Source organism: Pinus tabuliformis, chromosome X, assembly GCF_031772625.1.
Source record: "Pinus tabuliformis cultivar Carrire ecotype Pingquan chromosome X, CPIR1, whole genome shotgun sequence".
Classification (NCBI taxonomy): domain Eukaryota; kingdom Viridiplantae; phylum Streptophyta; class Pinopsida; order Pinales; family Pinaceae; genus Pinus; species Pinus tabuliformis.
Window position 1 is genome coordinate 395,016,222 of NC_142308.1, and position 22,423 is coordinate 395,038,644.

At 40.4% G+C, this 22,423-nt stretch overlaps 1 protein-coding gene across 4 annotated transcripts in view; it reads left to right on the forward strand.

Moving 5' to 3' along the window:
* The window catches only part of SPPL3 (SIGNAL PEPTIDE PEPTIDASE-LIKE 3), a 303,499-nt gene that overhangs the window by 169,389 nt on the left and 111,687 nt on the right, over positions 1–22,423 (forward strand). For all 4 annotated transcript variants that reach the window (XM_089446401.1, XM_089446402.1, XM_089446399.1 and 1 more), the window contains exon 11: positions 18,032–18,174. In XM_089446401.1, the coding sequence (XP_089302527.1) occupies positions 18,032–18,174 (143 nt within the window). The remainder of the gene's footprint in view (positions 1–18,031; positions 18,175–22,423) is intronic.

Sequence of the window (22,423 nt, forward strand, 5' to 3'; positions counted from 1 at the left end):
GTGCAACACTTCTGTGCCTCTCACACTGTTGTAGCCTGCTAGCCTCGCGCTGTCCAAGTACTCCTGCACTGTAGCATTCTCTGCCGCTTCATTTGCATCCGTCTCTACTGACATCTGCCAGTCCTGCTACTCCTCTTCAGGGCTCCCGTTGCAAGGTATAATCCAAGAGGTTGGGTACCTCAAGGATCTTGCCCCTCATCGCCTATAGTCCGTTTGACTACAACTCGATGTCTCCCCACTTCTTCTCAAGTGGCACATGAGCACTCATGGCACAATCGTCATCCTCCTCGACTTCTTTCTCCGCCCTTGCTGGCGTTGCCTTGGTCTCAAAAGCCTCTCCCTTGCTCTTCTTCTTAGGACACTGGTTCACAAACCCACAATAGAAGCATTTGACCTTGGAGAGGTCCTTCTTCTTTCTCTTCTCCTGTTTTCTCGTAGATGCTAGAGCTGCATCCTCTTCTACCTCCTTCTTGATTCTGACCCCTTTTCCGCTTCTCCCCGCCTTGGTCACCCTTCTGATCTCTTCTTGACGAAGAGCTGCCCATAGTTCCTCCCAATCTGGAAGGCTTGACCTGACCAGTATGGTCTGGACAAATACCTCCCAATCCTCTGAGACTGCGTTCAATGCGGTCCTCACCATCAATTCCTGATCCGGCGTGGCCCCTATGGAAGTTAGCTGGTCACAGATCTCCTTCAATCAACTGAGGAAGACATGCATCTGGTATGACTGCAACTGATTTTCAAGTAACATCTTCCTCTGCACGGAAGTATGCTGGTACAATTTCTTTAGGGCATCCCACATCTCATTTGCTGTGTCCTTTTCGGCAATATGCGGCACCACATGATCCTTGACCCCATCAAGGATGATGTACTTCGCCCTGGCCATTGCCTCCTCGTACTTCTCATTTTCAGCTACTGGGATCGCTATTGTTTTCAAGGCGAAGTCCTTGATGCAATATCTTTTTAGAATGGACAAGATCCTGGCCTTCCAAACCACGAAGTTGGATGCTCCGTCCAACCTATCCTGATCTCTCAGTCCATTCACGGCCATTATGCTGCTCTTCTTCCGACTCCTCCGAGTCTCTCTACTTCCCTCCTGGAAGTCCTCTATTCGACTCCTGTTGAGTCTCTGAACTTCCCATCTAGAAGTTCTCGGTTTGACTCCCTCTGAGTCTTGATTTCCCTTCTAAAAATCCCTCCTCCTTGGTCTTGCCCTGTTAGGTACTGTTCTGACCACAGTACCCCACCAGCTTCGCTCCGCAAATTACCCACAGCCTCCTATACCCCAGCAACTACAGGATTGAGCCACTTGGCTTTGCGCAATCCCGGCACTGAAAAATCAGCTCCCCTAGCTAACTGCGTCAGCCCTCCTGGGCTCTGCATAAGCCTTATTTTGCCTCCCTTAGCCTCTGCGTTGCCTCTCTCTAGCCCAGAATGATGACGCAGTCTCTCTGCGTCACTCCCTCTGTCGCCTTCTACACGGATTGGCTCTGTCACTCGGGACAGCTGAATCTGCTGCTACTTCTCTACTAGCTGATGCCTTTAGTTATCCCGTGATCTGTAACCACGCTTTGATACCATGTTGGAATTTCTAAGTCTAACCCATTAGAAATTCTTCCTGTACTATCTAGTTTATTTCTTCCTACTTGTTTAATTACTCAACAAGTTATTTACCATGTACTGAAAATAAACACAAGTACAGTGTCAGCGTCTACAGATCATCAACTGAAAGAAAACAAGCACACAAGTGACACCGATATTTTGGACCAATGTCCTCGGAAAAACCCAATGCGGGAAAACCGGTGTAAATTTTCAGAGGTTTTTATTATTATGCAGTTTTCAGAATACAACTAGGGTGCCAGTAATGGCTCACCCAACAGAGAATGCCCTCGGCAATAGTACCTATCCTCGGAGACATATATTTTGACTGATCAATCACCGAATGAACAATCCCACAACAACAATTGCAACCCCCACTGTTTTGTGTCACTCTGATAGGGACTGCGTCACCCTACCCGACTCACCAACACCTAGTCTGTCCCACAAAATCTTTCTAGCCTCTGCGTTAGCTTCTGGAGCTTCTGTGTCAGCCCTAGACCCTCTACGTCTCACACACTAGTCTCTCCTAGCTCTGCGCAGCTCTTGGTTGCCCCTACGTAGCACCTAGCTGCCTCTGCGTCAACCTCTCCGGGCTCTGCACTGGCTCTCTGGTACCAACTCTGCCTTTCTACTATGTATTCACTGCCCTTCGCTGCTGATCACTGATTCTATCTCTCTTAACAAACCCCACTCTAGAGAATAGAACGACTGATCACTCTGGTGTGTCCTCCAACTGACCTTCAAGCCTCCTCTTATACTTTTCTCGTTGGTCCATCAATGATCGAGATTAAATCTCTAATCAACGACTAAGATTAGATTTGGCTTTATCCATGACTTTTAAACTTTTCTAACCCAATTTTATATTAATACCCATTAATATTTTGTTTTTCCCGAGTTTAGACTTAGGAACTCCGTTTAAAATATTAATTATTTTAATATCTCCTAAACTGGTTAGAATCTGCCCAAACCATTTATGGGTCTTGGAGATCTCATGTGCTTTAGCCTCTCCCCCAATTTTCATGGCTATAGCGCATCCGATGCTACCCCAAATCAACAATGAGTCTGAATCTCAGAGAGTTAGCGCGAGCCTCAGATACTAACGTGAATCATAAGTAATATAGATCGAACCTCTGAGATGTGCGACCCTTTTGAGAAGAATAGCGAGCCACAAAACTTAGAGAAGATATACTTTAAAAGACCGAAGAATGATACTCAAAATGGAGGAACATTGACATGTATATATAGTGGTTTCTATCTATGAGGGCTTGCATTCTTTGGGGCAGGTCGACTCAACCCAATATGAGACCGACTTGAATTCTTGGATGGAAAGCCAAATTCAAATTCAAATATTCTTGCCCCAAATGAATTTGTCACAACAATATAATAATAATTAGAGAAGAGTCAAACATATTAATAATAATATGTTATTTTATCCAAGTTGAATCCTCCGTTGGCTCGAGATGGGCTCCTCTTGGGGTCTTATGGTTTCTATGGGGGAATTTGTCCCATAACTGCGCAAATTTCAACACTTTTCTAGCAGAAGGTGAAAGCGTATGGAAGAAATTGTTTTATTATTTTTTTCAGAAATAGAGGGATGGTGGATTGCCAAGACTAGTGCCTATCGAGTTGGGTGATGGAGCCAGGATCAACAATCAAGCGATTTTGAACAATATGAAAGAAAGGTGTAGTTGAGTTGATATGAACATACTCCAACCAACCACATGGGTGTGCTTCAATATTTAGAGAATTAAAGGAGGGCATTTCCAAAGATGCTTCTTAGAACAAGTACAAAATCAACCAAGTCATAATGTGCAACCCTGAAAAATTAAAGGACAACAATATATGAGACCTTAAATGAGGTAGACAAATTAGGAAGCCTTTTTTTATTGAATGAACATGCAACAATACTGCCAATACATCATTCTTAAAGTGTGATTTCACCACAAAATCAAGAGGGCCTAAATTTGCCACATTTAGCCTTCAACCCTATTTATGACAACCCTAAAAAATAGAGTGAATAACCATAACCATGAAATTGCAATAGGAATTATTTACCTCGGTCCTCTTATTGGAGAAAACCTGCATTTTCTCAAAGATTATGCCAATAGATTTGTGATTTGGATTGGATCATTATATTGTTTGTCATCCATTTCGATGCATTCAGAGTGGAAAAAGTGGAGGAATTATATCACATGACTGTTTTTACGGGCGGGACACATTTTGGCAAAACGAGGATTGAAACCTTCCGGGAGCGTTTTGAAGCATTAAACGACGTTTTTTGGGGGCAAAACTTTGTTGCTTGAGCATAACACTTTTTCATGCTATTCTACACAAAGATATTTCCAATGACACAAGAAGCGTGTTAGTCAGAGTCTATATGCAAAAGTTATGCCACTTAGAAGTTGATCTTCTTGTTTTCACACCTATAATTTGGGAGGATGCCGCGTCAACCCCCATTTTTCATTGAAAAAGGGGCTAGCCACGTGATTATGATGTAAAAGACTCTATATTGTAACTTTAGTTACAAGTCGATATTGTGAAACTTAACCACTAGTAGGCTATCGGGCTGTGTTATAATCGGGCCAGTAGGAGGAAGAGGCATTCCATTCTTTCAAGAGCATTTTGTTCCATAGTTGAGAAAAGATAGCTAAGAGCGATAGGAGGTAGAGAACCCAGGGAGGATTTGTGAACTCTAGCAGCGCATGGGCCACAAACCTTACTTCTTTGTACTTGCAACCATATTTCCAAACAAAGAAAGAGAGCAAAGCAGCCTCACCTTCCAACTAGGTTTTCTCCCGAAAGGGTTTTCTTAGAGCATATTTTGTGTCTTATTTGTGAGTTTATTTTGTTGTTTTCTATTTTTCTGTATAATTTCCATTCGCATGCATGGACTAATTATAGTTAGATCTACAGATCTTGAAGTTTAATAAAACTGTAAGTGTAGAATTTGAAATTTTTTAATATAATATTATCAGATCTGTTGTGACAGACTGTCCAGTGGAATATCCACGACAATTTACAGATCATATTGGTATCAAAGTCGTTTCTTTGGGTATTTTGTGGAGATTTGCAAGGGATCTAGATTGGCGGGTTCGAAAATCGTAATACCCTAATTATCGCCGACGAATCTGTAAATGACCCTCGTGATCCTGCAGAGGTGAGGCTTTCGCTGTTGAAACAACATGTCTCAGATATAAATTGCAGTGTAAAGCTCCTCATGGCGGCCCTGAACAATAAGCTTGGGATATTTGGAGAAGATGGGGGTTCAAATGCAAAGGATAAATCAGGAGGATCGAGAGATTGGGAAGAAACAAAGAATCAATCGAAGAAAGAACTTGAAAAAGATCAACACGGTTCGAGTGCCGTTAACCATCCCTACTTAAAATGGAAGCAAAAGTCAATATAAAGCCATACCACGGTGAGATCGATGCTCTGAAGCTAAACCACTAGTTGCAACAATTGGAAGTTTATTTCAGTGTCCATCAAATTGAGGAAGGATAGAAGATCTCATTTGTGCAGCTGAAATTGGAGGGCCATTCACTGACTTGGTGGGAGAGCCACTTGGAAACCTTGAGGTTGGAGGGAGAACCTACAGTGACTAAGTGGGAGGACTTTAAAACCCTCATTAAGTCACAGTTCTATCCCATTGGGTACATGGAGGACCAGTGTATCCGATGGCATTATTTCAAGCAAAAGTCGGGTCAAAGCGTGCGGGAGTACACCACGGAAGTCAGAAAGATGGCTATAATGTTGGGTATCTCACCAAAGAACCCATATGTACTCCTCAAGTATTTGGGGGGTCTGCACCGCTATCTACGTGAGCAAGTGATGTTGTTCAAGCCCAAATTAGTGGGCAAGGCTTGTGTACATGCACAATACTTGGAGAACATAGGCCTGAAGAGAGAGAAATCAAGCGGATCAAAGCAGAAGGAGCAACATGATGCTTCTAAGGAGGGAAGGAAGAAGCAAGAAAAGGGTAAAGATAAAAAGATGACAGCCACACAACTATAGTGCAAAGATCTTAGAAACCACTGCAACCACTACAACATTGATGGCCATACAGAGGAGAAGTGCTGGAAGTTCGTCCAGAGCTAAACCCGAAGAACAAGAAGAAATATAATAATAAGAAGAATCTCATGGCCACTGATTCGAGCAACAAAGTTGAAAGTAGCTCGGACATGGATGTGAAGATCGTTTGTACGTCAGTGCAGAAGGAGGTGAATCTGAGTAGCCCTCAGCAACAAGAAGAGAAAGAAATGACCAAACTCTTCCATATAAAGACACATGTCAAGAAGACAAAGATTGATGCTCTGTTTGACTCAGGATCTTAGACAAATCCCATTGCAACAAAGTTGGTCAAGAAGTTGGGGGTGGAAGTTCGTGATCATCCAAACCCATATCCATTGGGATGGGTAAATAAGGATGCAGAGCTGAAGGTAACAAAACAATACAAAATTAGATTTTCTATCAGTTGCTAATTTGATCGATGAAGTAGATTTAGGTGCAGTTCCCCTTGATGTATGTGGAGCTGTGTTTGGGAGCCCATACATGTACATGCGTGATGTAATATTCATGAGGAGAGCCAACCAATACCAGCTCTTCAAGGATGGAAAATTGGTCATCATCAATACGCACAAAGGCAAGTCGAAAATTTCACTGATAAGTGCCAACCAAGCCAAGGAATTGATCAGTTCCAGCAAGAAGTATGTTTTATTGTTTTTAAGAGAAATCCAGTCTGCAGAGGAGTTAGTAAGAGGCAAGGCACCCTTGGAGGGGTGTACTAAGAAATAAAAAGAACATTTGGAGGAGTTGTTACATGCATACAAGGATGTGTTCCAAGAGACTAAAGGGTTACCACCTAAGAGAGAAGTGGAACACGAGATCTAGCTATTTCCAGACTCCCCATTTCTGAATATTGGGTTGTACAGGCAATCTGTTATAGAAGCATGTGAGGTGAAGAAAAATTTGCAATAGCTACTGGAACAGGGTGTCATTTGTCCGAGTACATCACCATGTGGTTCACTCATCATCATTGTTCCATAGAAGAATGGGACTTGGTGGATGTGTATAGATTATAGGGCATTGGACAAAATCACTCTCAAGAACAAATACTCCCTGCCTAGGATAGATGATCTGTTGGATCAGTTGCAACAAGCAAAATACTTCACCAAGCTGGACTGGAAGTCTGGATATCACCATGTTCGAGGCAAAGAAGAAGACACCTGGAAGACCGCCTTCAAAACCAGACAAGGTTTATATGAGTGGTTAGTCATACCATTTGGACTATGTAATGCACCAATTACATTTATGAGATTAATGAATGATATACTGTGCCCTTTTGTAGATTCATTTGTTATTGTCTATTTGGATGATATATAGGTATATAGTGCTACCTGGGAGGAGCATATTTCACATTTGATGCAAGTGCTAGAAACATTGAAGAAGCACCAACTGCTAGCAAATCCAAGAAGTTTACGTAGCAATCTTTGGTGTTGCTGGGGTATGTGATTGATGGAGGAGAACTGAAGATAGATCCTTCCAAGATGGAGGCCATCATGAAATGGCTGGTGCCTACTAATGTTTTAGAGGTCAAGAGTTTCATTGGGGCAACACAGTACTTGAGGAAATTCATCGCCTTGTTTTCAGCGGTAGCAACACCGCTCCATGCCATAACAACAAGTGGCAAGAGTTTCCTGTGGGGAAAAGGTTAGCAGAAGGCTTTCGAGGAGTTAAAGAAGAAGATCAGTCAAACACTAGTTTTGGCATTACCAAACTTGCAACACCGCTTCGAACTAGAGACAGATGCGAGTGGGTATGCTATGGGAGTTATCTTGATTAGTGATGATAATATTGGCGATATATCGCCGAATATTGAACATATCGTGATATTTTCAGCGAGCTGAAATATCGCCGAGAAAATATCGCGAGATTTTTGGCTCCTGAAAATATCACGATATTTCCGAGATATCGCCGATAGCTCGGCAAAATATCGCGAGACGACGTAAAATATCGCTGGGCGTGTTTTGCTGCGGCTAGAAAAAGGGAAAATCATTTTTTTTCTTCATTTTTGTTTCTGAGTGTTGGAGAAGGAAGGGGAAGAGTTTCATGGTGGTTGTCAAGGAGGGTTTGAGGATCAAACAACGATCATCACCACCAACTGAGATTTTTTTGTGGATCAAAGATTGAAGAATAGTGAGACAAATTTCATTTCTTTCATTAACAGGTATGTTCTTAAAAACCCCTATGTTAATGATTTTTTCATAGATTTAGGGTTATGCTTGCTTGCCTCTTTGCCTACCAACATTTTGTTTCTTTGTTTTTTTCCATTTGCTATGATTTTCATGCCCATGAGCCAATGCAAGGGTTTTCTCCATATTTGGACAACAAGCTTCATTTTTTTTTTTCAACTTTCTTATGCACCCTTTTATTTTTCATTCACATTGCAAAATGCAAATAATGTAGTAATTTTTTTTAAATGAGGCGGTTATTACTTATTATTTTTTGTGTTGGGGGGTTTAATGCCAATTTTTTGTTTTTTGTTTTTGTGCCCTAGGTTTGAATTAGTTTACTACAAATGTCAAATATGCCAAAAGCCTTGGACCCATTTTGGGAGTATGGGGAGGTTGTTGGTGGGGCAAATCGGGCATATACATCATGCAAATTGTGTGGGACCAAGATGTCAGGAGGGGTTACACGATTGAAATACCATTTGGCTAGACTCTCTGCACATGATGCAAATGTAATGCCTTGTATGGTTTCTTGTGCACAGGTTATACAAAAAGCTCTTGAAGCAATTGCTGAACAAGATGGAAAGAAAGCTGCTAGGGAGAGGCCAATGGTCTCAGATAGATAGCTGCTAGTTTTATTTGTTTTGCAACTTTTGCTACATATAAGTTTATAACTCATGATGATGAAATACTTTTAAAGTTTTATATATGTGATGCTATTTTGTTTGAGTCCTTGATTGGACAATTATTAGGGATCAACAAGATATGTGATGTTATTTTGTTTGAGTCCTTCATTGGACAATTATCAGGGATCAACAACATTTGGTATCGCCTTTGAAGTTTGATGTATCATTTCTATTTGACATCATATATATCAGTGCTTTCTTCATATTTATGTGTCAATGTGTTTAGTTCATGTTGTTATTGCTTTATATGTTTAGAAATCTGAAAAAAATGAATATATTATGCATTTTTTTTGCTTGCAGATATTTGCCGATATTTCACCGATATTGCCGATAAGATGTTTTTGGGACCCTCGCTGATATTTTGCCGATACCGATATTTTCAACACTGATCTTGATGCAGGGAGGAAGGCCTGTATGCTACGATTATGAAGTATTTCATGGGACAATTCTTAACTAACCTACCTACGAGAAGGAGGTCTATGCCATGGTGTACGCTGTGAAGAAGTGGAAGCACTATCTGATGGGAAAGGAGATAGTAATGCACATAGATCACCAACCGTTACAGTACTTGCAAGCCTAGAGTAGGCTACAACAGACCAAGCATTACAAGCGGATGGAGTTTTTGCAGCAGTTTCATTTGGTGATCAAGTATAAGAAGGGCAACACAGGCAAGTTGGACGACATGCTTTCAAGGTCACACACATCAAAGATCACAACTTTGGGGACTCTTGTGCACATGGAGCCATTCACCCATGATGCATACAGAGAGGCATGTTCAAAGGATGAGGACTTCAAGGAGGTGTATCAGCAGTTGGAGAGTCAGAGTCATGTGCACGATGGCGATAACACCATTGACTACCATCTCTAGGATGGGTCACTGTATAGGTTGGATAAGCCATGTGTTCCGAAAGGTGAGCATTTGTAGTTAGAGGCTCACACCTCCAAGGTTGCAGGGCACTTTGATGTAGGGAAGACTGTGGCTAACTTGCAGAGGCATTTGCATTGGCCCAAGATGCAAGAGCAGGTAGCTAGGTTCATAAGAGGATGCATGCTTTGTTGTACTAGCAAGCCTAGCAACAGGGAAACGGGTCTATATCATCCCTTACTTGTACCTACTCGTCCTTGGGAAAACATTTCCATGGACTTTGTGGGAGTTTTACCAACAACTAGGAAGGGACATGACTACGTGTTTGTGGTAGTTGACAGGTTCAACAAGATGTGTGTTCTGATGCCCTTTAAAAAGAGCATCAGTGGGGAAGAAGCAACAAACTTGTTCTTTGGATAGGTCTAGGTGCACTTTGGGATACCAGGGAGCATCGTTTCAGATAGGGATACAAGATTTCTCCGTACATTATGGATTGCATTGTGGGATAATATGTACACAAAGTTGAAGAGATCTACATTCCATCCACAGACAGATGGACAAACATAAGTAGTCAATAGGACTTAGGTGCAACTTCTGAGGGGATACAACTAGAAGCATTCGAAGATCTGGGATGAAAATCTGGTATATATACAACATTCTTAGAACAGGGCAGTCCACACTTCTATAGGAAAGTCTCCATTTGAGACTTGTTTTGGATATTTGCCACCTTCACCTTTGATATTGCATATGGGCAATAAGGAGGAGTGAGAGAAGATCTTAAAGGAGATGCTTTGAGGGCTGGAAAATTTATAGAGAAGATCAAGCAGGTCCATCTACACGTATATGATACACTACAGAAGTCACAAGAGAAGTATAAGCCATGCATGATCAACATAGAACAAAGAAATCGTTCAAGGTAGGCGACAAAGTATGGCTACAGTTGAACAAGGAGAGACTACAGGGGCCTTGTAAGAAAATCAGGGCTCTAAGGTATGGTCCCGTTGGGATACTGGAAAAGGTGGGTAATAATGCCTATCGACTCAGTCTACCACCATATATGCACATTTACTTAGTTGTGAATGTAGAGAATTTGAAACTCTATGAGCCTTCCATGCTAGACCGGGAAGAGGAATAGGTGCTACCTTCTGTGGAGGATTTGGCACCAAATGCTGAGGTAGAGTTGACAGAAGATACAGTTTTGCAAAAGAGGTCTAGAACTACAAGACATGGGCAGTGTGACCTGTAGCAGATTGGGTTGAAGGGGAAACTTCCAGGCAAAGCTAAATGGTACACCAAAGAGAAGGTGGAGGAAAAATTTCCTCACCTCATTCAGTAGAACCTTTTGGGGACTAAAAACCTCCCAAAATGGGGAGGTGTGCTCCGGATTGGATCATTATATTGTTTTTCATCCATCTCGATGCATTCAGAGTGGAAAAAGTGGAGGAATCAGCTCACGAGACCGTTTTTAATGGCGGGACCCATTTTGGCGAAATGGGGTTTGAAACCTTCCAAGAGCATTTTGAGGCATCAAATGAAGTTTTATTGGCGGTAAAACTTTGCCGCTTTAGTGCCACACCTTTTCATGTTATTCTACACACAAAGAACTTTCCAACGATGCAAGAAGTGCATCAATTAGAGTCTGTATGCAAAAGTTATGCCACTTAGAAGTTGACCTTCCTGTTTTCACACTTATAATTCGTGAGGATGCTCTGTTAGCCCCCATTATCCATGGAAAAAGGGGTTGCCATCATGAATATGATGTAAAAGACTCTAGAAGAGTCTATATTGCAACTTTAGTTAAGAGTTGATTTAGTCAAACTTAACCACTAGTAGGCTATAAGGTTGTGTTATAACCAGACCACTAGGAGGAAGAGTTATTCCATTCTTTCGAGAGCATTTTGTCCCATAGTTGAGCAAAGATAGCCAAGAGGGATATGAGGTAGAGCACACAGGGAGTGTTAGTTTTTGTATCATTGGTTGTGTTCTAGCCACGAAATTTTGGTGGAGAGGCTAAAATACATGTATTCTCAAAAACCCAGAAATCGTTTTTGGAAATTCCACCTAGAGACGAATTAATTAAAATAATTAATGTTTTTTTTAATGGTGGTTAAGTCTAAACCTAGGAAAACTGAGTAATTAAAGGGTATTAATTAAGTCATGGTGAGAATCTTCTAGAAGACATGGAAGGAGTTCTACTTAATCTTAGCCATCAATTATGTTTTAATCTTGGCCGTTGATGTCTCAACGAGAGATTATAAGAAAAAATTTGTTGGGGGTTGGAGAACACACTTGAGAGATAAGGAATTCGATTTTTTTTGGGAAATCGAACTCCAGAGTAGCAGCAGTTAGTTGCCAGAGGTGATTCAGTGAAGTCGAAGGAGTGAGAGAGGGGCAGGGATAGTAAGATCGGAAGGAAGTTTCTCTAGTCCGGTGAGTGCATAGTAGAGAGGCAGTGCAGAGCTTTAGAGGGAGATCCGTATTTTGAAGAGAAGTCGAAATTCAATGCCAGAAGTCGGAGTGGGAGCTCAGAGGCCAGAAGGATCGATTTTCCAGATAACAGCTGATTAGTTAGCGAGAGAGACGCTGGTCCGAGATGTGGGACGCAGATCTGCGTAGGTTAACGTAGAGGCAGCAAGGGGAAACTCATCTTGAGCCAAGGTGAGTGTCACATCACTAGTGGGAGTGAGATCTTTCTCACTAGATCCCCTGTCAGTTATTTCTCTGCATGGAAAACTAGATTTGAGCTTCCATAGATTTGTACTTAGATTTACCACTGCATAATAAATAAAACCCTCAGTTGTTGCACTGGTTTTCCCAAGTTGGGTTTTTCCGGGGACATTGGTTCAAAAATAACAGTGTTATTTATGTGTTTGATTCTATTCTTCCAACATTATTTTTCTTCCGCAGTATTGTATTTGTGAACGTTGTAGTGTATTAGTTTTGATATTTACCGTAGAATGTAGTAAATAATTTGTTCAAGTTATTTAACAAATAGAAGAAACTTAATCAATTGTTGCAGTAGGATTCAGGGTTTTCGATTTTCACATGGTATTAGAGCACAAATCGTAAATTGGAGAGCTCAGTAGTAGAAGGAAGGAGGAATTTTGAGTCTATGCAGAGGCAATGATTCGAAACCCTTAAGAGGCATCACAGTCCTTGGGCCAGGAGGGTCAATTTCTGAGGAACATTTATTTCTATGAGAGAGTTGACAGAGAATAGATTTTCCAGATCAGAGGTTACCAAAGGCAGAGGGAGATGCAGTATTTTTCCTTGCAGAGCAGATCTGCAGCTGGGACGCAGTTATTTTGCAACAATTTGCTAGTGCAAAATAGCGCCAGGAGGAAGGAAGAGCACACACGAGGGGAATTCTTTTCTCAGGGAACTTCTAGTCCAGAAGTTCGAATTATCCTAGCAAAGCAGCTGCAGTTGTGAGTAGATTTGCCCACTCCAGCAAGGAGTGCGAAAAGCTAGTCAACAACTGCGCAAAGGAGAAGAGGAGGAATTCAAAATTTTTGCAGAGATGGCATTAGCAGGGTTGAGAGATCAGGATCAGTTGATCTGACTCTCGGAGCCTCCAACTATGTAATTTGGAAGGCAAGAATTTCCTATCTTCTAGATGAGTACGATCTCAAAGCTTATATCAATGGCATGGTAGTTGTACCCACAGATGCGAATCCGCTTAAGGCCTACACGAAGGAGATGGCGAAGGCAAAGAGGTTGATTCTCGATGGAGTTCGAGATCACGTGGTCTCTCACATAGCTGGCAAAGATACTGCCCGACAGACGTGGGAAGCATTGGCTACGCTATATGAGGGATCTTTCGAGCAATGGAAGATGTATCTTGAGGAGAAGCTGAGTTGCACGAGGATGTAGAATGGGGAGCGTATAGACCCATTCCTTACTAGGCTTAAGGATATCCGAGATCAACTGTTTGCGGTAGGGTCAGCGCCTTAGCTTACTGAGTTGGTGTGGTTTGCTCTAAACAACGTTTCCGAAGAGTGGCATGTCTTCGTCTACAGTATTCGGGGCAGAGAAAAGTTGCTAGACAGGGATCATATGTGGGCTGATTTGCAGCAGGAGGAGATGAGGCGAGATTTGGTGAAGACCACCATCATTGGCAGTAGCAACAACAGTGGGACGAAGCAAGTAAAGGAGGAGGAGGATGTGGCCCTCGCATCAAAGGGGTAGCAGGAGTAGTGCAAGAGGAAGGGCATTTCAAAGGTGAAATGCTTTAGATGTGGTGAGCTTGGCCACTACAACACTCAATGTCCTCTCAGAAAGAAGGACAAGGAGGAGAAGCAAGATCAACGGGCTGCATCCGTGGTGATTGATAGGCTGTCCTTTAGATTGGAGGAAGAGTTTGCCATGGTCACTGATATACCGCCAGGAGTGAGGTGGGGTGATTTGGTTTTGTAGCCCCAGAGAGATACAGGATGGGCAGGATTCTTGAGGAGGTCCACCTTGCTACAGGAGCCCAAAACATGCAGTAGCAGGATGGATCATTGGCAATTGGTGCAGTCAGGTGCCAGAGTGACAGATGCAGTAGCTAGTAGCGGGCTAGATACTAGGCAACGTAGTGCAGTTGGCACAGTGCAGAGTCAGTAACAACGCAAAGGCTTTAGTGACAACACAAAGTCTTGCAACAGTCAAGACTCAGGTGACAGATGCATCATACTGACCACAATTGGTTCAATATTTTGGATGCTTTTGAGTTGCAATTGTTACAGTTGCAGCAACAACAGATGGAGAGGGAGTTGCAGTGTTGGCAATAGTTTAGTAGCATCATGGATGTGGCGTTTATCAGAGTTGCGAAGTAGTTGATGGGCAGCACCAGCCAGACATCAACAACGTGACAGGAGGTGGTGTAGAGACAGGGTGTTGCTTTAGTGGGTTGTAGCGCTATAACACATTCCTTGCTAAGAGGGAGTGTTAGTTTTTGTAGCATCGATTGTGTTCTAGCCACAAAATTTGGTGGAGACTCGAGAGGCTAGAATACATGTATTCTCCAAAACCCATAAATCGTTTCTGGGAATTCCACCTAGAGACGACTTAATTAAAATAATTAATCTTTTTTTTAATGGTGGCTAAGTCTAAACTTAGGAAAACTGATTAATTAAAGGGTATTAATTAAGTCATGGTGATAATATTCTAGAAGAAGACATGGATTGAGTTCGAGTTAATCTTAGCCGTCAATTATGTTTTAATCTTTGTCGTTGATGAGAAGTCGAAATTCAGTGCCAGCAGTCGAAGTGGGAGCTCGGAGGCCAGGAGGATAGATTTTCCAAATAGAAGCTGATCAGTTAGTGAGAGAGATGTTGGTCCGAGTTGTGGGACGTAGATTTGTGTAGGCTGACGCGGAGGCTGTGCAAAGGTTGTGCAGAGGCAACAAGGGGCAGCTTATCTTGAGCCAAGGTTAGTGTCGGATCACTGGTGGGAGTGAGATCTTTCTCACTAGATCTCTTGTCATTGATTTCTCTGTATGGAAAGATAGATTTGAGTTTTCATAGATTTGTACTCAGATTTACTATTGCGTAAAAAATAAAACCCTCAGCTACTGCACTGGTTTTCCCAAGTTGGGTTTTCCAGGGGACATTGGTCCAAAAATAATAGTGTTATTTATGTGTGTGTGATTCTATTCTTCCAACATTATTTTTCTTCCGTAGTATTGTATTTGTGAAGGCTGCAGTGTATTAGTTTCGATATTTACCGTAGAATGTAGTAAATAATTTGTTCAAGTTATTTAACAAATAGAAGAAACTTAATCAGTTGTCGCAGTAGGATTCAGGGTTTCTGAATTTTCACAAGGGGGATTTGTGCACTATAGTAGCCAACAAGCGATAGGCCTCACTTCTTTGCACCTGCAACGATATTTCTAGACAGAGAAAGAGAGCAAAGCGACCTCACCTTCTAGCTGGGTTTTCTCTCGAAAGGGTTTTTCGAAAGCATATTTTGTGTCTTATGTGTGTGTGAGCTTATTTTGTCATTCTCTATTTTTCTGCATAATTTCCATTCGCATGTATTCACTAATTACAGTTAGATCTACAGATCTTGAAGTTTAATAAAATTGTAATAGTGTAGAATTTCAGATTTTTTAATATAATATCATATCTGTTGTGATGAACTGCTCAGTGGAATGTCTACGACAATTTACGGATCAATTTGTGCAAGTAATTTTGAGTAGTTAATTCAAGCCAAGAAAAATAAAAGAATGATGAAGAACTTGACATTGCAATGCCCCTTAATTTTCCTTGTAGAACATCCTCAACTAAGCTCGGAGGGGATCTCCCACACTTCCAAGCATGTTTCATTGGCCATTGCACCTATTGATAGTTATATTCTTCTACGTCAAATAAGTCCTAATTGGGGTGCTTCTTCCAAAGGCCTCTCTAACATGCCATGTGGAGGCTTCTAATGCTAGGGTGCACCTCCTAGGGTCTCCTTTAACCCTAGAGCACCTACTCTCTCTCCTCATGGGCAATCCTCATTAAATTATCTTTTTCTTCATTAAGGTTCATCTTATATTCCTTTTATCCATTATGTCAGGCCTGACCTAAACATGACTTAAAGTTATGTTTAATTTGACCTTTTGCTCCCCTTTGGAGCCTCTTGTATTATGGACGAATCTACCATCATTAAATGGAAGCTTCAAAGGGGTGCTTTGCCTTATTTAAACATGAGAACTTCCTTCATAGAGGTCTTTTGATGCCTCTTCCTTGTATTGATCATGACGCTGAAGTGGGACTTTACTATTTGAAGGGTCTTTGTGCTCAACCCTTTAAGGGCATGCTCCAAATCTGTCCATTAAAAGCTCCAAACAGTGACATTTCCAGTCAGGGAATTTTAGTGTCATTTTGCAGAATTTTTACCTTACAAGTGTCAAGATTCCCTAAAATTTGATTTTTCACTGGGAAATTATATAAGGAGGTTTGCTTGGTAGTAAAATAACCCAAAATGGATACACATGCAATCTAGAACATTCAACTTTGCAAAATGTTCCTGCGCTTAGAGGGCGATGTGTGGCCCTCTCCCACAACCCCACTAGAAGTCATCTTTCCCTCATGCATATTTGCGGTCTCTAATCTTGGAAAATATAAATAGAGGTGAAAATGTCACATTTCCAGAGAATTAATTCCAATTTGTTGTTTAGGAGGAAAATACATTGCAAATACCTATGTGGGTTAGTCTGGGAAGGGATAAAAAACTTTTGACATGTATAGGACCATGAAAGGTCCTGTTAACATTGAATTTGCTCTAGGGATATTCAATGTTAAGACTTCAACCCATTCGTGAGTACATCTTCTAGTTCTAGTGTTCAAGATCAAGATGTGTTTGTGAAAATTCCTAGATCTAACAATCTCAGTAATCCTACTGCAACCAGCTGAATCTACTTCTCTTAGATTGTAAATTATGTTACAAACTTAGTTCAGATTTCTTCATGAAATATCGAAGCAAATTACTGAAGCAGTCTACACCAAATTAAATATGATTCTGAAACATAGAAACTGAGCAAGGAAATACAAACACATGGGCCATAGTAATTTTTGGACAAAAGTCCCCGGAAAAATCCAATGCGGGAAAACCGGTGTAGTAGCTTTGAGGGTTTATTATTATTAAGCAATAGCAAATTCTGAATACATCACTTAATACCTCATTGGGTTATTCAGTTACAGAGAGAAACACTGGCAAAAGATTTGTGAGATTACCTCACACAATCACTGTGAAAAACTGTTGGCTGTTCCTGCTGTTGGATGAGGTGTCTGTGGCAGGCCCTGCACTATCTCTGTGCTGCCTCTACGCTGCCCCAACGTCAACCCTCTTAGGTACAGCGTCACCCAATTGGGGAATCGATTAGTAGCCTAGAGTCACTGCTCTCAGCCTTTCAGTCTCACACCCCGGCTTCCGGTCGCTGAAACTGACCCTCTGCTCTGATTTTCAACTTTCTCTTTCTCCCTCTGCGTTGCTTCTGTGTGGCCCTTCTGGCCTTGCGTCAACCTCTGCGTCAAGGCTACTGGATCACTCTCTGCCTCTCTCTGCTGATGTATCTCCCGCTGAGAATCTCCATCTTCGGAAGCTGCTATCCCTACCCCTCAATTGCAAGAGATCTCTTCAATCGATTTTGACCTGTAGATGTTGAGACTGTATTGTGTTTATTTCGTTATTTATATGTTTTAAATAACTTGTTCGAATTTAACAAGTAGAAGAAATAACCTAGAAGAATACAGATAAAATTTCTAACGAATAGACTTAGAAATTTTTGCTTATGTCCTAAATTAGGAAACCTCAAGATTGCTTCTTTTGTCATATGCTCTATAATTGTGTTTGATCCCTTGCTAGAACATTTAATATATAAGTTGAATTATTGAGTTAATAATTTACATGCTGGTACTGATTCTGTTTTAATTTTGTTTGTCTAATCCATGCTTGGTTAGACTTCCTTTCTACTTTCAATTTTCACTTTGTCTTTTCTTGCATTTCTTGATTGTCTTTTCTTTTCCTGATATGTGTTGCCTTTTAACAGAGGAAAACAAGGTGTAAATAAGATAGTCTAATGTATGGAAAGAGTGGGAATTAGTGAAGTGTATCACCTTTTTAGACTAAATTCATATGTGTGTTATTATAATGTGAATTCAGATTATTTGTTTCTTCTATTTTAGGTTGCACGTGGTGATAAGTCAGGTGGTGAAAGCATTCCCATGCTCTTAAAAATCCCTCATTTTCATGATCCTTGGGGCGGCTATGATCTGATTGGCTTTGGAGACATCCTCTTACCTGGGTTACTTGTTGCTTTTGCAGTTAGGTAGGCTTGGTTTTTTTTTTTTGATAATTATATATAAATGCAATGAAGTTTAGCAACTTCTTTATGGTCTTCAAATGTGATATTAGATAAAAGAAAATTTTAATGTAATGCCTTTTTTCATCTTCGTATTGGCTATAAAGTTGTGTCCTTCTCTTTATATATTTGTGTCTCTGTGAATTGTGTAAAATGGTAACATCAATCAACTATGCATTGTTTCCTTTTCAAGTGCTCAAGAAATTGACATGTTACCATGAAATATTACTTCATTTTCAATTTTTACTTTATTTTCTCCATATGCACCAACACACATTTCAAATCTATTTTGGACTTACGAATGCAAGGGTTTCCATTTATGGGGATGAGAAGATACTTTGGTGGAAGTGCTAGAAATATTTGGTCAAAATAAACATAAGCATGAGTTTTGGTGTATTGTTTGACCGAGTTCTTGTGTTGAAGGAAGCAAAAATGTTTTGAATTGTGAAGTAATACTTGAGTCTTGTATTGATGAACTATAGGACCTAGGTCACAAATAGTATTTCTTATTTGAATTCAGAACAAAAGTGTGTCTAAAGTTACTCTAAACACATATGCCTTTTTCAGACTTATTTGAAGCATTTGTTGATTGTGGATTATAATGAATCTAGAGTAATAGCAATACTCATGAGAACATGAAGGGTGGCATTATGTTTATTAATCATCACAGTAGTCTATACATATGTACTAGTGATCAATAGTATGGAGGTGTGAAGCACAATAATATCAACAATGCCTTTACTGGTGATGATAACTCAATTTGATAAAGGAGGACCTATTATACACGCCAAGATCCTGTGTGTATGTGAGGACTAGAGGCAATTGGCCAACTCAATTTGATAAGGGAGGGCCTATTATACATGCCAAGATCCTGTGTGTATGTGAGGACTAGAGGCAATTGGCCAACCCACAACTAATTCAAACTCCCTAATATTTGACTGCCTACTAATGATCTTCCAACTTAACTTTATGGTGTCCATGTAAAACTATTGAGCACATATTAACTTTATCAACAATATGTGCATCTCATGAAATTGCCAATAGGTCAAATGGCACTAAATAACAGAATGCACTAAAAGAATGATAGGAGTTTACATCAATATTTTGAGTAACTTATACCCCTTCAACTATCCTCGAGCACCACACTCAGGATATATGCATTTTTAAAATCTGTCGGTAGTTTTATTTATGGAGTACTTCTAAGGGTATATTTCTATCCCTTTGGTATTGATGCTACTGGTGTCACCATTGGCAATAGTCATTGCATCGTTATTATTAATTTCCCTGATCCCCTTTTCAATGTGTTTTTCATATCTTGATTTTTTTTTTCAAATATAAGTCAGCTCATGTTTGGATTTTTTCCTTCTCCAACTTAATTTTCTATTTTGCTAGTCTTATCCTAGCCAATTCCTTACCTTCTCCATACCCTCAACCTTTTTCTTTTCTGCTAATGTTTTAACCATATTGTAATTAGAATTGAAATGATGGCCACTTCCTCATAGAAAGAAAAGATCTTCCACATGCAACGTAATACATCAAGGAGTTAGCACTGGATCACTCCCATAAGATGTTGAGAGCACAGCTGGTGGAATGTTGTCTCATATTGCACATACCTCTTCCCGAGCCTTTCACATTGATTTTTCCCTTGCGCTGTGGTATTCATAACTGTCAATCTCTCTCATAATTTCATTAAAATTGTGAGTTTGCCTAAAAATCTATAGGAAATCAGGGTGCATGTTTTTACACATATAACGGTGGAGAGAGTTGATAAATAAAAATCATCATTGTCAATGCTGGAGTGATACAACTCATACATATCATGTCACTCTTGCATATTTATAATAATCCTAGGTGGTTCAACCACCTAGCCCATAACCTCAACAGTAAATGTTACACATGGCCACATACCCACAATAAAGTGGCACACTTGTATTAAGTTTTAACCACTCATATTATTTAGCGTTACCACGTTCCACCTTTCTTTTTCCAAGGAAGAAAAGTAGTAATTTTATTTATAAGGGAAATAAAGTTACATTTGCAAATGCCTGAGCATTCCTGTGGTTTATCAGCCCCAACAAGTAATATCAAAATTTACAACAGTCAGGGCAATATCATGTCCCAGGAAGAGAACTAATTGCAAGTCATTTTCCTGATCCAATGATTTTGAAATTTTAATTTGGCAGCTGACGGACAAATTCCCTCCATTGGGAACCCTCCTCATCCAGAGAAGCCCCTCCTAGCCCTTGGAAGAATTTAATTTGGTCAAGGAAAAATACTATTTTTGGTGAGAAACCCACATGTGCACAAAAGTTCAAGTCGGCCTGGGCAAGCTAATTTGACCTCCAAAGACATGTACAAATAGACCACATGTCACATCACTTTGGAGCATCATCACGCACATCTCTCTTGATCTGATTGGTTCGTACAAGTCTGAAATTGCAGGGTCTGACCTCACACATGTGAGGAGAGGGAATTCTGTTGACCAAGTTTGACTTGCATTTTGGCACCTTGACCATTGTTAACTTGGCATGTTTTGACTTGGTTTGAATGGGTTTGGATCTGTTTTGGGAGGCTGAGTTCAGGGACAGTTTGAGCAAACTTTTCTGGGCCATTTGTCCAGCATTTCTGCAGTCTTGCAACTAGGGTTTATGCAGGTCAAAGGTTGACTTTGACCGAATTTGTATGGGCAGAATTTTGACTGGACTTTGACCAGCAAAGAATGCCACACCTTTTGACTGTTGACTCAGTTGATTTGCAGCACTGTTGACTGTTGACTGAATAGGACTGCTGCTATTGCTGTTGACTTTGACCAGAATTGCAGATTTGACTTTTGGACTCATCAATGGATTGGATATTGGTTGGTTGAATTTTGGATAGTCAAAGGTTTGACTCCGACTCATTGTTGAAGAATTGGAATATTGTATCTCTTTGCTGAACATTTGATGACAATCTAATAGAAGAAGAATTTTGAAAGAATTTTCCGATTGTGGGGTTTTTCCTTGGTCTCTGACCAAATACTGTGTTTGTATCATTCTTGTCTGTCTTCTATTGTGCAATGGTTTACTGTCCTATCTACAATTGCTTATTGTTGCTGGAAGATTGAATCTATTGGATAAAAGTGACTGCTAATTAAAGAAGATTTGTAATAAGCGATGTGCTAAGCATAGAACACTGGAAAATTAACATGGTATTAGCGCTGAGGTGAGGACAAGCCCAAGGAGACAAGAGACAAACAATCACCTTTGAAGACATTTGAAGAAGCTAATTTGACTTGGTCAAGATGTCTACCTCATACTTCAAGGAGGGAGAGAAGGTGAATGACTTATCAAATTTTGCTGCTTGGAAGACCAGGTTAGAAGTGACCTTGGATGAAAATGATGTCTTGGAATATGTGGAAGGAAAAGTTATTGGGCCTCTGGAAAATGCTTCTGCTGCTATCAAGGCCAAGTACAAGAAATGTGAGATCAAAGCCAAGAAAATAATTATTGATGCTTTGAGAGATCATTTGCTTACTTATATTTCTAAGTTGAAGAAGTCTAAGGATATCTATGATAAGCTGGTTGGGATGTACGAGCTCAACAATTTGAATCATGTTCTCTCCTTGAAAAATAAAATCAAAGACATCAAGATAAACAAGGGAGACTGTGCAATCATACTTGATGAGATTATCACAACTCAAGGATCAATTCTCGACAGCTGGAGAATCTAAGTCTGACAGAGAGCTGGTACTCATTGCCCTTCAAGGTCTTCCTCCTATTTGGGAGAAATTCATTATAACTATAAGCAACAATGACAAATTCTGGACATTTGATGAGCTGGTTGGCAAGTGCACTCAAGAAGAGACCAGGATGAATTCCAAAAAGAATTAAAGTGTGAATCTGTGGTTTATACCATCCTCTACGAAGAGTTATGATCCATAGAAAACAAATGTGAGCTTTTCACTGAGTATATACATGAACCACTGAACATTAGAATCTCAAAGATATCTGAGCTATAGAAAGATGCGAGCGAAAGATACGAATCGTTGAATATCATGCAGACCATAGAGATATATGATGCGAGAGCCTTTTTCAATCGATGTATTGAATGTGCTTCCATTAATCCTTATTTATATTAATTGATGGAGTGCCTCAACGTAACCCTTACTTATGGAGAGGCAAACTTTGTAACTTGGAGGGAGAATTTAAAATTCCTTTTTTTAACATATATATTTTTA